The 12,556-nt window shown below is 45.3% G+C and overlaps 1 protein-coding gene across 4 annotated transcripts in view; it reads left to right on the top strand.

Annotated features, from left to right (window-relative positions):
• Nucleotides 1-12,556, top strand: part of DOCK1 (dedicator of cytokinesis 1) — a 520,609-nt gene that overhangs the window by 402,750 nt on the left and 105,303 nt on the right. For all 4 annotated transcript variants that reach the window (XM_057736106.1, XM_057736108.1, XM_057736105.1 and 1 more), the window contains one exon: nt 4,906-4,984. In XM_057736106.1, the coding sequence (XP_057592089.1) occupies nt 4,906-4,984 (79 nt within the window). The remainder of the gene's footprint in view (nt 1-4,905; nt 4,985-12,556) is intronic.

The following is a 12,556-nucleotide window of genomic DNA, read 5'->3' as shown; positions in this document are numbered from 1 at the left end:
AGAAGCAACACCTGTCTGTACCGCTCCCCTTCTTCTTCCACCCCCCACATTCTCTGTCCCCTGCAAGCATCCCGTTCTCTTGTGCTCGGGAGCTGGAAACATTGTAAACAGTAGGCGTGACCTCTGTTCATTGGGTCCTGATATTTGTGTACAGTAAAGTTGGATGGGGAGAATAAAGGCCAACGCAGATGGCCAGAGGGTAGATTCTCTCTCCCCACTAGAGCAGGCTCTGAGTGTGTATATGTGCCTTTTGTTTGCCTGGGAGGAGTTCCTGAGATATCTGTTAGTACAGTTATAAACTAATACTTCCTTAGATCAGAACATTTCTGAATATGCACAGTGGCAAGGGGTCCTCCCAGATGCTTTGGGGCATCCTGATGTGTAAAACACAAGGCTCCCTGCATCAAGGAACAAGCTCTGGAAGTGAAGGGGAGCATGAGGGAACCGTACCAAGGCAGGAATGCCAAATGCCTAATGAGGAATTTGGTTAGCAAGAACCTCGAAGGAGCTGAACCCACAGTGGAAAATCTGCTCGGAATGCAAGGACTCCAGGGAGAGCCGGGGGCTATTGAGTATTCTAGCCTCCCTGAGCCCTCTGGGTGGGTCAGGACCTGATCTTCTGGGCCAGCTCATCCATCCATCATCCATCCATCCGTCTATCCATCTGTCCATCTGTCCACCCACCCACATTCATCCGTTCATTCTTTCCTGTGGCTAATCTGCAGTGAACATATGGGACGTACCAGATGCCGGTTTGGCATGGCAGGCATGTGGGTGAATAAACAGGCCCACTTGGGAACAGTCTGGAGGGCTTCTCTGTCCTTGAGTGCAACTACAGCAGTGCCCAGCATGCACAGGGTCACCAGGGACGCAGGGCAGAGCCCACTTGCACCCCATCCTCCCTCTCATTGCCTCCCGACAGGAAGGACTTGCTCTTCAGCTCTGCTGGGCTGAGCCGAATCCCTTCATTTCAGACTAGTAAGGCATCCTGCTGTCTGATCGCCTGGCTTAGCTGTGATGCTTTCCATAATCTCCGACTGAAAGCAGATTGTTATGAGAAGTGTCTAACATGATTTTCTTATTTATTTCCCTTAGTTTGATATTTATTAGAGATAACTTATGAGTTACAGCAGATGTGAAATAGTCTTACCTAAAAAGTTAACCTCTGTTTAATGTTTCTTTTTGCCTACTTAACTGATGTGTCTTCAGGTGGATGTGGGGCATCTAAGATTTTAATCCCATCAAGTGTGAGAGGTAGGATGTCATGTGTGTGTCCTCAGTGGTTCTGCAGAGGTGGGGTGGCCCTTAATACCTGTAGCCTGAGCGGCTCACCTTTGTTTACGGCATTGATGATAGTTTTTATTTGATCATCCCTTTAGTTTTTCCCCTACAACTTGCATTCTGTGTTGTTTTTCTTTTTTGGGTCCTGGCTTTTTAAAAAATTTATAGTGAGTCTAAATTATAGAACCTCTCTCAGCACTGCTCTTTCTCAGTTGTCAGTTCATTAAAAAGGTTTTGTTCAGCCTTCATATGATTTCAGCATGGCATCTTTATTTTTTTCAGTCCTTTGGAGCAATATCTTTATTTAACTAGCTGAAATTCTTCCAGAGCTTAATTAGAAGTAGCATATTGCAACCGTTTGGGTGCTATCTTGAGGCACAATAATTAGCCTGTAATAATAATGTGTGTCCAAGCGAACTTGTCATTGTTATAGAGGGCTGGAGAGAGGGGCTCCCTTAAACCTCATCCGGACCCTGGGGTACTCTAGTGAATAGCCAAGTTCTGAAGCTGAAGGAAAAGTTAAGGGGGAGAAAAAAATGTTTGTGGCCGTAAACCTAGTATTTTTGTGTTGTGTGACCTGCTTCCCCCACCAAGACAGGAAGTTGTTTTACTCCATTGACACTTGGGGACACTCCTCCGGTTGCTGTGGTCAGTGCAGTGCACGTCCCCAGAATCTATCTGAACACAGTTGCCAAGGGTCACACGGGCCAAGTAGAGCATCTTCTCTTGAGCCGGGCATCCTGTATTTCTGAGGACCCAGCATGACACAGGTGACCGCAGTCCAGGACTGGAGGGCTGATTAGGGTTGCCAGGTGACCTGTATATATGAAGCGTATACTGAATCTAGTGATTTTTATCCTGGTCCTGGAGTAATTTGTCAGGATGCCCTCAATGCCCTGAATTTGACTTTTTTTTTTCAAGAAATTATAAAATTCGTCCAGAAGAGCTATTTTTCCAGTTTAACCGGGCATCTGATAGTGGCAGAATCTGGCCACCCCTATGGCTGACGGATGCTGCTGCCCAGTCCATGCTCCCCCATGTCCCTCCATTAATAGGAACTTACAACACCATCTTCTTCTTTCTGGTTATGTCTTAACATCCTCAGGGAAGAATTCAAATACCTCCGGCTACGGTTTTCTTCGGCCACTAAGATGGCAAACTCTAGCACAGGCCAATTGTCACACTCGTTTTGGTCCTAGATACCACTGATAGGTCTCTTAATGGAATGATGTCTGCAAATCCTCTTTCAAGCTGTGCCAGTGAAACCTGCATGACAGCTGGTGTCGGGCAGGAAGTGATAGTGGCAGGTGGTGATGGAGACCTCCTTAAAGACCCAGGTAGACGTTCCCTGTCTTCCTCCTCCCAGGTTAACTGGCCTTTATTGGCTCTGGGACCATCAGGGTTGGGGAGCTTCTCTAGGCATGCATAGCTAAAGAGATCCTGTTGTCAGAGATGCACCAGTTCCTAGTAAGTAACCTAGATTTTGCTTACATTCTGGCTGCTTCCTGCTGTCTAAATAGAGGGTGTGTAATGAAGTTTATTATCTGTGACCTAATGCTAATTCCTCTTGCATCCTGCCTTTGTGCAAAGGGAGAAGGATCACTTAAAAAGAAGTATCTGGGGAACTTCTTAAGTGGCACAGTGGTTAAGAATCCACCTGCCAATGCAGGGGACATGGGTTTGATCCATGCTCCGGGAAGATCCCACATGCCACGGAAACAACTAAGCCCGTGTGCCACAACTATTGAGCCTGCACTCTAGAGCCTATGAGCCACAACTGTTGAGCCCGTGTGCCACAACTACTGAAGCCTGTGCTGTTCAACAAGAGAAGCCACCACAATGAGGAGTCCATGCACTGCAGAGTAGCCCCCACTCGCCACAACTAGAGAAAGCCTGTGTGCAGCAACAAAGACCCAACACAGCCAATAAATACATTAATTAATTAACTAAAAAAAAAAAAAAGAAGTATCTGGACTGAGCTCTGTGGTTGTAAACACCCTCCAGAGCGATAAAACAAATGTACCGAATGAACAAGCTTGTGAAAGTGTAGTACTCTGGGGTCATTTGTGACAGCCCCGAGTTGTGTAACGTATTTCATTGGAGAAAAGTAAAAGTCAGGGTAGGGAAGGATGTGATATTTTTGTCCTGAGTGCTTAAAATGGTACCTTATCAATGAGTCAGTGAATTAAAATTTCTGCTGAAACTCTTGTCAAATTACTCTCATATCCACTAAAGCTTTTTTTTATTGCATTTACACAAGTAAACAGTGACTACAATTAGCATTTGGCATATAGGACAAATGATACTGAAGTAAGCCATGCTTCCAAGCTTGATGATATTTCACCTATCGATCAAAAAAAAGTGTTGCCTGCCATATCAGTAAACAAAGGATGTTGCAGCCATCAACCAGCACATTACAGCCGCCCCTGCGGTGAGCCCTGAGCGAACTCAGGATGCGGAAAGCACAGGATACTGGCCCCAGATAGCTGAGGTGCACATCAGAGGAATGAGTTCAGTGACCCCAGACTCTTACATCTTCTCTTACGTAGAAAAACACTACATTCCTTAACTTGAGATATCTGGTTTTCTTTAATTAACAGTAATCTTTTGAAGTTCTGACTACCTGGCCTTGCAAAAACTCTTGTATATCCTGACTCCTCCCTTACCTCTTAGGAGCCATCTCTCAGAGCTTTCTGAGCTGCTGTGTCCTGGGCTTAAGTTCTCAGTTTTTGTGTGTGTTTTTTTAAAAAAATTATTTATTTATTTATGTATTTATTTATTTTTATTGGCTGCGTTGGGTCTTTGTTGCTGCGCACGGGCTCTCTCTAGCTGCAGTGAGCAGGGGCTACTCTTCGTTGCTGCGCACGGGCTCTCTCTAGCTGCAGTGAGCGGGGGCTACTCTTTGTTGTGGTGCTTGGGCTTCTCAGCAGTGGCTTTTCCTGTTGTGGAGCACGGGCTCTAGTGCATGGGCTTCAGTAGTTGTGGCAGTCAGGCTTAGTAGTTGTGGCACATGGGCTTAGTTGTTCCACAGCATGTGGGATCCTCCTGGACCAGGGATTGAACTCGTGTGCCCTGCACTGACAGGTGGATTCTTAACCACTGCGCCACCAGGGAAGCCCTAAGTCCTCCGTTTTGTCCGCTGAATACAACATAATTCTCAACTTACAGGTTGTGCATTTTTTTCCAGTCAACATACCAAAGCATTCCCAGCCTGCTGGTGTGTAGCAGTGCTTTCAAGTGCTTAACTTTAAAAAGCCAGCTAAGCAAAGACCAGTTTTATAATATAACACTAATACATTGTGACTTGAGAAAAAGATTTAATTTGCACCTTTTCTTTTTTTAAAAAAATTAGGTTTTATTTTTTAAGTGATACTTTTCATATAGTTACTTTCAGACTCTGTTATTTTGGTCTGTCTCTTTTATTCCGCATGTTACCTTGATTAATTTGGAGAACATCTGCATATAGTTCTCTGGGCTTTTCATTGGCAAAACCTCGCAGCTTTTCACAGGACGTGGAGAGTTCACGGGCCAGACAGTCTTGGATTGTAGCTAATTGAAATGCCAAACCTCCAAAGCTGCCAGAGCAGAAGTGTGTAATTATGTAATTTTCTCTTGCTCTTTCAGAGTCTTCCTGAGAGCGATTAATCAGTATGCAGATATGCTGAACAAGAAATTTCTGGATCAAGCCAACTTTGAGCTGCAGGTAAGAGAAGAGGTAGACATAACCTTTGTCAAGAAATCATGTTAAGACAAATTGCTGGTCTGAGCCCATATCTTATATATCTAATCCTTGAACTTAATCGGTTTCCCATGTAAGGTGTGAAAATGGAATTTACAGTACAGGCTGTTGGGACCCGAGGACTGAAAATGATGCCTTTGGGGTGTTTGCTCAATTTAGCGAGGAAGGAGATAGAGCTATTTCAGAGTGAAAGTCTTGAATCAGAGTGACAAGTAGGGACTCTCTGAGCAGGGAGGCCACCGCATCTCAGTTGGAGTGGCTGCCAAGACCGTCTCAGACGGTCCTGATGTGTCAAGGATCAGCTAGGAGGCGGAGGAAGTGGGTCTGCATCGCTGAGCCCGGCTTGCTTGTAGAACCTGGTTTTCCTCTGATATAGTCTCTTCCGGTTTTGTGCTGCCCAAAGGGGCCTTTGCCAGGCTAAAGGTCCCACCCCCGCAACACCCCTGGGCCGTGGTCAGCTGATTCTTCCATCTTGGAGCTGCTTCTCAGTGCTTGTGGAGTGCGTGTGCGTGCGTTGCGTGCGTTGCGTGCGTGTGCGTGCGTGCGTGTGCGTGCGTGTGTGTAAGCAGGGTAGATTTTTGCCGGGCATGATTTCTTACCGAGCGTCTGCTATTTGTGACCATCATTTTCCATTGAACTGCGGATATATTTCTGCTAATTATGATTTTGTCATTATTTAGTTTGATTTACTAAAGTTTGCAAATAAAAGCATCCAAATGCAAATAGGTTACTTTCCTGGGTAAGATTGCTCACTGAGAAGGCACCTGAAGAATTTACGTATACCCAGAGGGTGGTCTGGCTCGAAAATGGGTTACCAGATAACAAAAATTCAGACACCCGTCTACCTTCCCTTTTGCATTGTTTCTGGAAAATTTAGAGCTAATGTGAAACTTGGTTTATTAGATTAAGTTCTTAGCCTATGCCCTATTTCTTGTATCATTTTTTTAAATTAAAAATGTTTTATCAGCATTTAAGTACATAGTAATATATCAGATACTGTGTATTTGGAAATGTTACTATTTTTCACAATTTTAAATGTTTTATTATTTTCTCTGCCTAATGCTTCTTTTCACACGTCCTAATACACAGATACGTTCTGGTAAAATATTTTTGCAGTGTAAATCGGCACATCGAATAAAATATGAAACTCCCCTTTCCACCCTTTCGCCCTTTTCTCCCTTTGCTGGGTAACTTTTAAAATAATTGTTGTGTGTTCTTCCTGAGGCTTCTTTAAGCGTTTACAGTTGACCCTTGAGCAGTGCGGGAGGGCAGGGGAAGGTGATTAATCCGAGTGTAATTCAACCAACCACAGACTGTGTCGTACTGTAGTGTTTACTACTGAAACTGTCCGCCTGTAAGCAGACTGAGTGGTTCAAACTGGAGTTGTTCAAGAGTCAGCTGTGTCTGGATCCAGACCTGCTTTCTTCTGGCTTTGAACATGAATTGGTCATGCCCTCCGTGATTTTCGGTTCTATAATATTCTACAACATAAATGTACCAACATAGGTGCAGGCATTCCTGCACTGATAACCTTCAGGCTCTTTCCAGTTTTCCCCCTTTCCGAGCAGTGCTTCCATGAACAGTGGAACACGCATCTTAGGACTTCATTGATGTTAGCACAGGCTCCTGGAAGCATAATTGCCAGGCGGAATGGTAAGAAATTTTGTTTGATGGACACTGATAAATTACCGACCTAAAATGCTCTAGCAGTTTGCAACCTCACCAGCCTTCTCTGAGAGCAGTCATGGTCTGGAATCTTCTCCAATACCAATTTCTTTAAAATTGTTGATTCTTGTTTTTGTTGGTATTTCTGTGATTGCTGGTTGGGTTTAAAGTACTTTTTGGCTGTGAGGATTTCTAGTATGAACTGTCTGATCATTTCCTCTGCTTATTTTTCTCTTGGGCTATTTGTCGTGCTTTTTTGTAAGTTGGAATTCTTGAGATAGCCTAGTCATGGGTTTAGGTTTATTATATAGAAATACTTGATTTTTTCTGTAGTTAAATGTGTCAATTATTTTATGGCTTTTGGGTTTTATGTTTTGCTTGGCAAATCCTTTGATTATAAATTTAACTATTTTTTTTGTAGATATATGCTGCTAGTACCTTTATAGTTCTGCTTTTTTTTTAACTTTTCAATGATTAATCCATCTGTGATTTCTTTTTATAACCATTTTTAAAAATTGAAGTAGAGTTGATTTACAGTTGTGTTTGCTTTAAGTCTGCAGCAAAGTGTTTCAGATGTATATATATACTTTTTTCAGATTCTTTTCCATTACAGTTTATTACAAGATATTGAATATTGTTCCCCATGCTATATAGTTGGTCCTTATTGTTCATCTACATCTGCATTTTCTATAGTTAGTGTTAGGGATTAGAGTTTAACTTCAGTTTTCCCCACATTTATTTTATTGCTGATGAAAAATTAGTCTAAGAAAGAATTGGAAGATTTTACTCAGGCTGAATTTGAGGATTATAATCCAGGAAGAGCATCTCAGAAAGCTCTGAGAACTGTTCTGCCAGTTAGAAATCAAGGCACAGTTATATAAGTTTTTTTGAGACAGAGAGTGGTACATCAAATGACATATTATTGACAGTTCACATAAACCAGATCTAAGTCATCAAGTTGGGTCATGTGACCCCTTACAAGATCAAGAAGGGATGCTATCTTTTAACGGTTTATCTTGTTGACACTGGGAGAATGTTGCTCTTTATGGTTGAGCAGGTATTTTCTGCCAATGGGCGTGGTTTTGTTGATGCCTAATGCAGATACACAATGCAGAGTGGGGAGAGAGAGGAGGCCAGAGGGAAGAGAAATTTTTTCATATTTAAATTTTTCTTGCCTTGCTATATAAAATATGGATTTTATTTCACGTTTTGAATAGTTTCTTCTTTCCCAATGATTTGAAATGCCATCGAGAAAACCCATAATTAGAAATGCGTGTGTGTATCAGTTCTGTTTTCTGTATTATTACCTATGGGTTTTATACCCAGCTAGTAGAGCCCGGATGTCCCTGTTAGTGTGTTATTGCAAAATTATCTTGATTCTTTTTGTGCATTTCCTCTTCTGTGTGAAATTCAAAATCACCTTATTAAACTTTTTAAAAATGCTGTTTACGTTTTAACTAGGATTCTATTGAATTCATAAATAATTGCAGGGGAAATATCACAGCATTTGGAGGAATATGTGGCAGTATTTATTTGTTCCCACCTCACAGAGGAATATTTAGGCCTTTTTGTATGTCCTTCATTAGATTTTCTCATTTTATCTACGTAGGCTGTGCCCATCACATGCTGAGTGGATTGCTGTGTGTTTCAGGTGTGGCTGCTGTGGGTGTGGGCTTCCTGATTGTTGCTGTGCATGTGCATTGTTTCATGTGTACCATCCTCTGGCTGCTCCCCTCACGCCCGGCACGATGGCTGCACTGATCCCCTTTGGCCCTCGTCCCTTGGCAGGTGTGAGTGCATTTGATTGTTCCACTCTGGAGGGCTCCCACCCTCCCAGCCCCAGGGCAGGCTTGGGCGCCACGTGGCGGAGGCCGCCTTCAGCGTGTAGTCCAGGCAGTGGGCCCTCCCACAAGGTGCATTTCCATGTTCTCACGTTCCCTGCAAGGTTCACTCTCCCGACACTCCCTTCTCCTTTAACTCATCATCCCTGTGGCTGCTCCTCTTGCTGCTTCCCTCTGCCCCTCCTCAGTCTGCTTCTCATTTCCAGTAAGTACAGTACCAAGAACTTTTTTTCTTAACCTTCTCATACTGAGCTGCCAGCATGACAGCCTATCACCTCCCCAAATCTGTAGTGTGTATTTCATACAAACAGGGCCCTTCCCCTACATGGCTAGAGGAAGACTACCAAACGCAGGAAACTTACATTCCCCTACCCCAACCTGTCCTCAGACCACATTCAAGTTCCATCGTCCCAATTCCATCCGTCACGGGTCAGCATTGTGAATACTGTTCATGGTCATATCTCAAATCATGTGTAGCTTATAGGTTTTTTAAATGTTTGAATTTTTATGTGATTTTTTAAAAAAAAGACTTTATTTTATTTATGACAGTTTTAAGTTCACAGAAAAACTGAGGAAAGTATAGAGATTTTCCATAGAACCCCGTGCCCCCAGCACACAGAGCTTCCCCCACTGTCAACGTCTCCCCCCAGATGGTACATTTGTTACAATTGATGCACCTACACTCACACATCCACTCACTCAGAGTCCTTACTTTACATTACGGTTCACTGCAGATGTTTTGTCCATTCTCTGGGTTTGGACAAATGTAGAATGACATGCATCCAGCTTCCTTGCCCTAAAAATCCTCTGTGCTCCTCCCAGTCTTCCCTCCCTGCCCCACGCGTTCAGTTTCTGTGTGTCTTTCGTCTGCTTCAGGCTAGAACGGTTCCTCACTCTGTCTTGGCTGTCCGGTCCTCGGCACTTGCGCAGGGCACGGGTCTGGGGTTGCAGACGGCCCTGCACTTGGGCTGCCTCATGTTCCCCGGTGCGTAGACCCAGGCTGGACCCTTGGGAGGAACATCACAGGAGTCATAACCCCTCCCTCCATGCCAGATGCTTCAAAATCCTGGAGGGCCCCCTAGTCCTGCTTAGGCTCTGACAATGGCCGGGGGAGTTTTGAGATGCAAAACAGACAGCCTCCTCCTTCCTAAGGATATGAAAGTCTCCTGTGGGTCCCAGTCTCGCTTTATAGGTAGAGGCACTGGGTCGTCAGGCACACAGGCCACGAGGGCACGTGCCTTCCTTCTTCAGAGCGTTTCCTTACACTTTTCCCCTAAATATCTCCTGGGGTGGGGTTTATAGGAGACTTGTGGCTCAGCTGTCATCCTGGCTGCCACGTGAATGACGAGAAGGAATACGGAGTTAGTGAAACTGGCAGTGAAAAAGACATTCATATTTTGGTTGATTTTGTTTTTATGAGCAGCAGGTATACCTTAAAATACGTTTTGGGTCCTGCTCTAGTGGTGCCCCTCACCCGCATGTGGCCAGGGACCCCGGCCAGTGCTGTGAGCCGGGGGCATTGCTGGGAGATGGGTGGCCATAGTGGGGAGGTATTAGTTCCAAAGACAAAAGAAGCAACTTGTACTTTATTGATTCATCCCTTTTATCAAGAAAGGGCCAGAAAAGAGAAAGTGCCTTTGTGGGCCGGAAAGAGTGTGGCCTGTGAGGTCCGGGACGGCCCGCTGGAGACCCTTGTTCTGCTTCACGTGTTTTCCATGGTTTGGGGCAAGTCTCTGACCCTCATCTGTGAAACGGGGAGACCAGCACTTGCCTGGTTAGTTCTGCAGCAACCAAATGAGCTGCTCTCAACCTGAAGAAATGCCAGTTCACGAGCAGCGCCAGATGAATGAAGCCCTTAGTTACACCCAGGCTTGGTGACTGAAAATAGAGTCATTATTGTATATACCTTGTTTTTACGTAGCTCTTTGTAACCATTTGATGTAATGAATATTATCCTTGTTTTGTAAATAAGAAAACCAATACCCACAAATTGCTTCCAAAGATCATTGAAGGCACCTTGAAACTTATACATGTGATAGAAACTCTGTCCAGCTTTCCCACGGGAGCAGGTGAAAGTTCCCCTGCAATGTCCTGTGGTTCAAGAATGATCCGTTGAGGAGTATCTGTGATGGCCAATCTCTCTGAGCCCCTCACTGCAATTCCTGGGGTGGGAAGGGTCTCCCCACTTGTCTCTCACCCACTCGTCCCCAAACCCCAGCCTCGGGTGCCACCCTCTAAGAGAGGAAGCAAATGGACGCGATTGGAGGAAATGTTCACCGAGTTTTCGTTTACATTTGAGAAATCTCCATGGGTTCATCCCTCAAATACTGATCGTTACTGGTGGGTCACTTTGTGCCAGGCTCCGCCCCAGACCTGGAATCCTGCCCCCATGCCGTGCACCGTGATGGATGGAGCTTAGAGCGAGGATGATTAGGGCAAGACTGCAGTGCCTGCGAGGGTGAGCTGTGTCCCTGGAAGGACAGACCGAGGTCCTTCGAGGGCGAGGAGAGGGTGAACACACCTGGTCCAGGTGTGCTGAGACATGGTCGGGAGGAGAGGTGGACGGGCCTGGCGTCTGCAAAGGCCCCGGGGTGGGGAGAGCCTCAGCTCAAGGATCTGAGGGGAAGACGAGGGTGCAGAGGGTGGACAGGAAGGCTGCTGCCAGGGGAAGCAGTGGGAACCAGCCAACGGGACTCCCCTTCAAATTCTGCTCTGACCAGAAAGGTGTGCGAAGTTCTCGAAGAGGCTTGAGCTGGGATGTGGCCCCCTCAGGTCAGTGTCCATTCCCTCTGGCTGCCCTGTGGGTGTGAGAGGACGAGGCCAGGACAGGAGACAGGAAGCAGGCTGTGCTGGTGTGTGAGGGAGGATGCTGGCCTGGGTCGGGTGATACCCCGGCACTGAGACAGAGCGGGTGGGCTTGAGAGAAACTTATAAGGTGAAGCAGAAGGACTTGCTGATTGAAACGGTGGGATGCTGCGAAGAACAGAGCCCAGGAGGAGCCCCAGGTTTCCCCCGCCCCGGGTGGTGAGGGGGATGCTGGTGCCCTTTACTGAGTGCAAAGCAGAAAGCCCCCATTCATGATCCAAGAATCCGTCCTTCATTTGAATTTCTTCACCTGGCCTTAAACATTGACCTATTGTAGGGGATCTTCATTTTATGACTTTAGGAATCTACCCATCCTAACATTTTGTTGAAGAACGCTTTTATGGGATCCTGTGTCCGGATACACAGAGCTTCCAATGAAGAGCTTTACGACGACAAAATCATTTTATAGGAAACTTAAGTGTCATTTAAGGCACATATCATCCGTAAATCCTTGAAATATGAAATATTGGATCTTTTTACGTTTTCCTCAATTTTCTAGTGTTTATATATTTTTAGTATCATAAAATGATAAATTATAGAAATCTATACAGTGAGTCCCCTACACATGAACCTTCAAGTTGCGAGCTTTTAAAGAGGCACACATGCCTTTTCATGTCCAGTCACGTAAGTTAGTTCACGTGTCTGGCATACATTGTCATGTGCATGCATCCTCTACAAGTGGTTGTGCTTTTGTGTCCTTTACAGGCCTGTGTAGAGTACAGCAGTACAGTATCTTTATTTCAAGCCCAGGATGTCTGGAAGCAAGCGTAAAAGCAGGGGTTTATAGCCGATTGTGTTAGTTGGGTACCTAGGCTAACTTTGTTGGGCTTAAGAACCCTCTCTCAGAATGGCACTTGTTCGTATATAGGGGACTTACTGTTTACTGTGAGGTTAGGGACTCCATAATAGAGTGTTAACAGGAGCCTGGCACCCCTGGAAGGGCTCTGCATGTCTCTACTCCTTCGGTTCTTCAGCAGCGCTATCAGGTAGGTACTGTTGAAATTCCCACTTTACCTGAGGAAACTGAGGCACAGAGAGGTTAGAGTGTTTGCCTACGTAAGTGGCCGCTGGGATTTGACCGCATGCGCTGTCAGAGCCCATCCTCAGCCCCGGACCACACCGTGGGTGGCTCGCTCACAAGGTGTACGTACAGAGTATGGCTTTC

The sequence above is a fragment of the Hippopotamus amphibius genome, chromosome 5 (assembly GCF_030028045.1).
Source record: "Hippopotamus amphibius kiboko isolate mHipAmp2 chromosome 5, mHipAmp2.hap2, whole genome shotgun sequence".
Taxonomy (NCBI): Eukaryota; Metazoa; Chordata; class Mammalia; order Artiodactyla; family Hippopotamidae; genus Hippopotamus; species Hippopotamus amphibius.
This window is presented reverse-complemented; position numbering and strand designations above follow the sequence as displayed.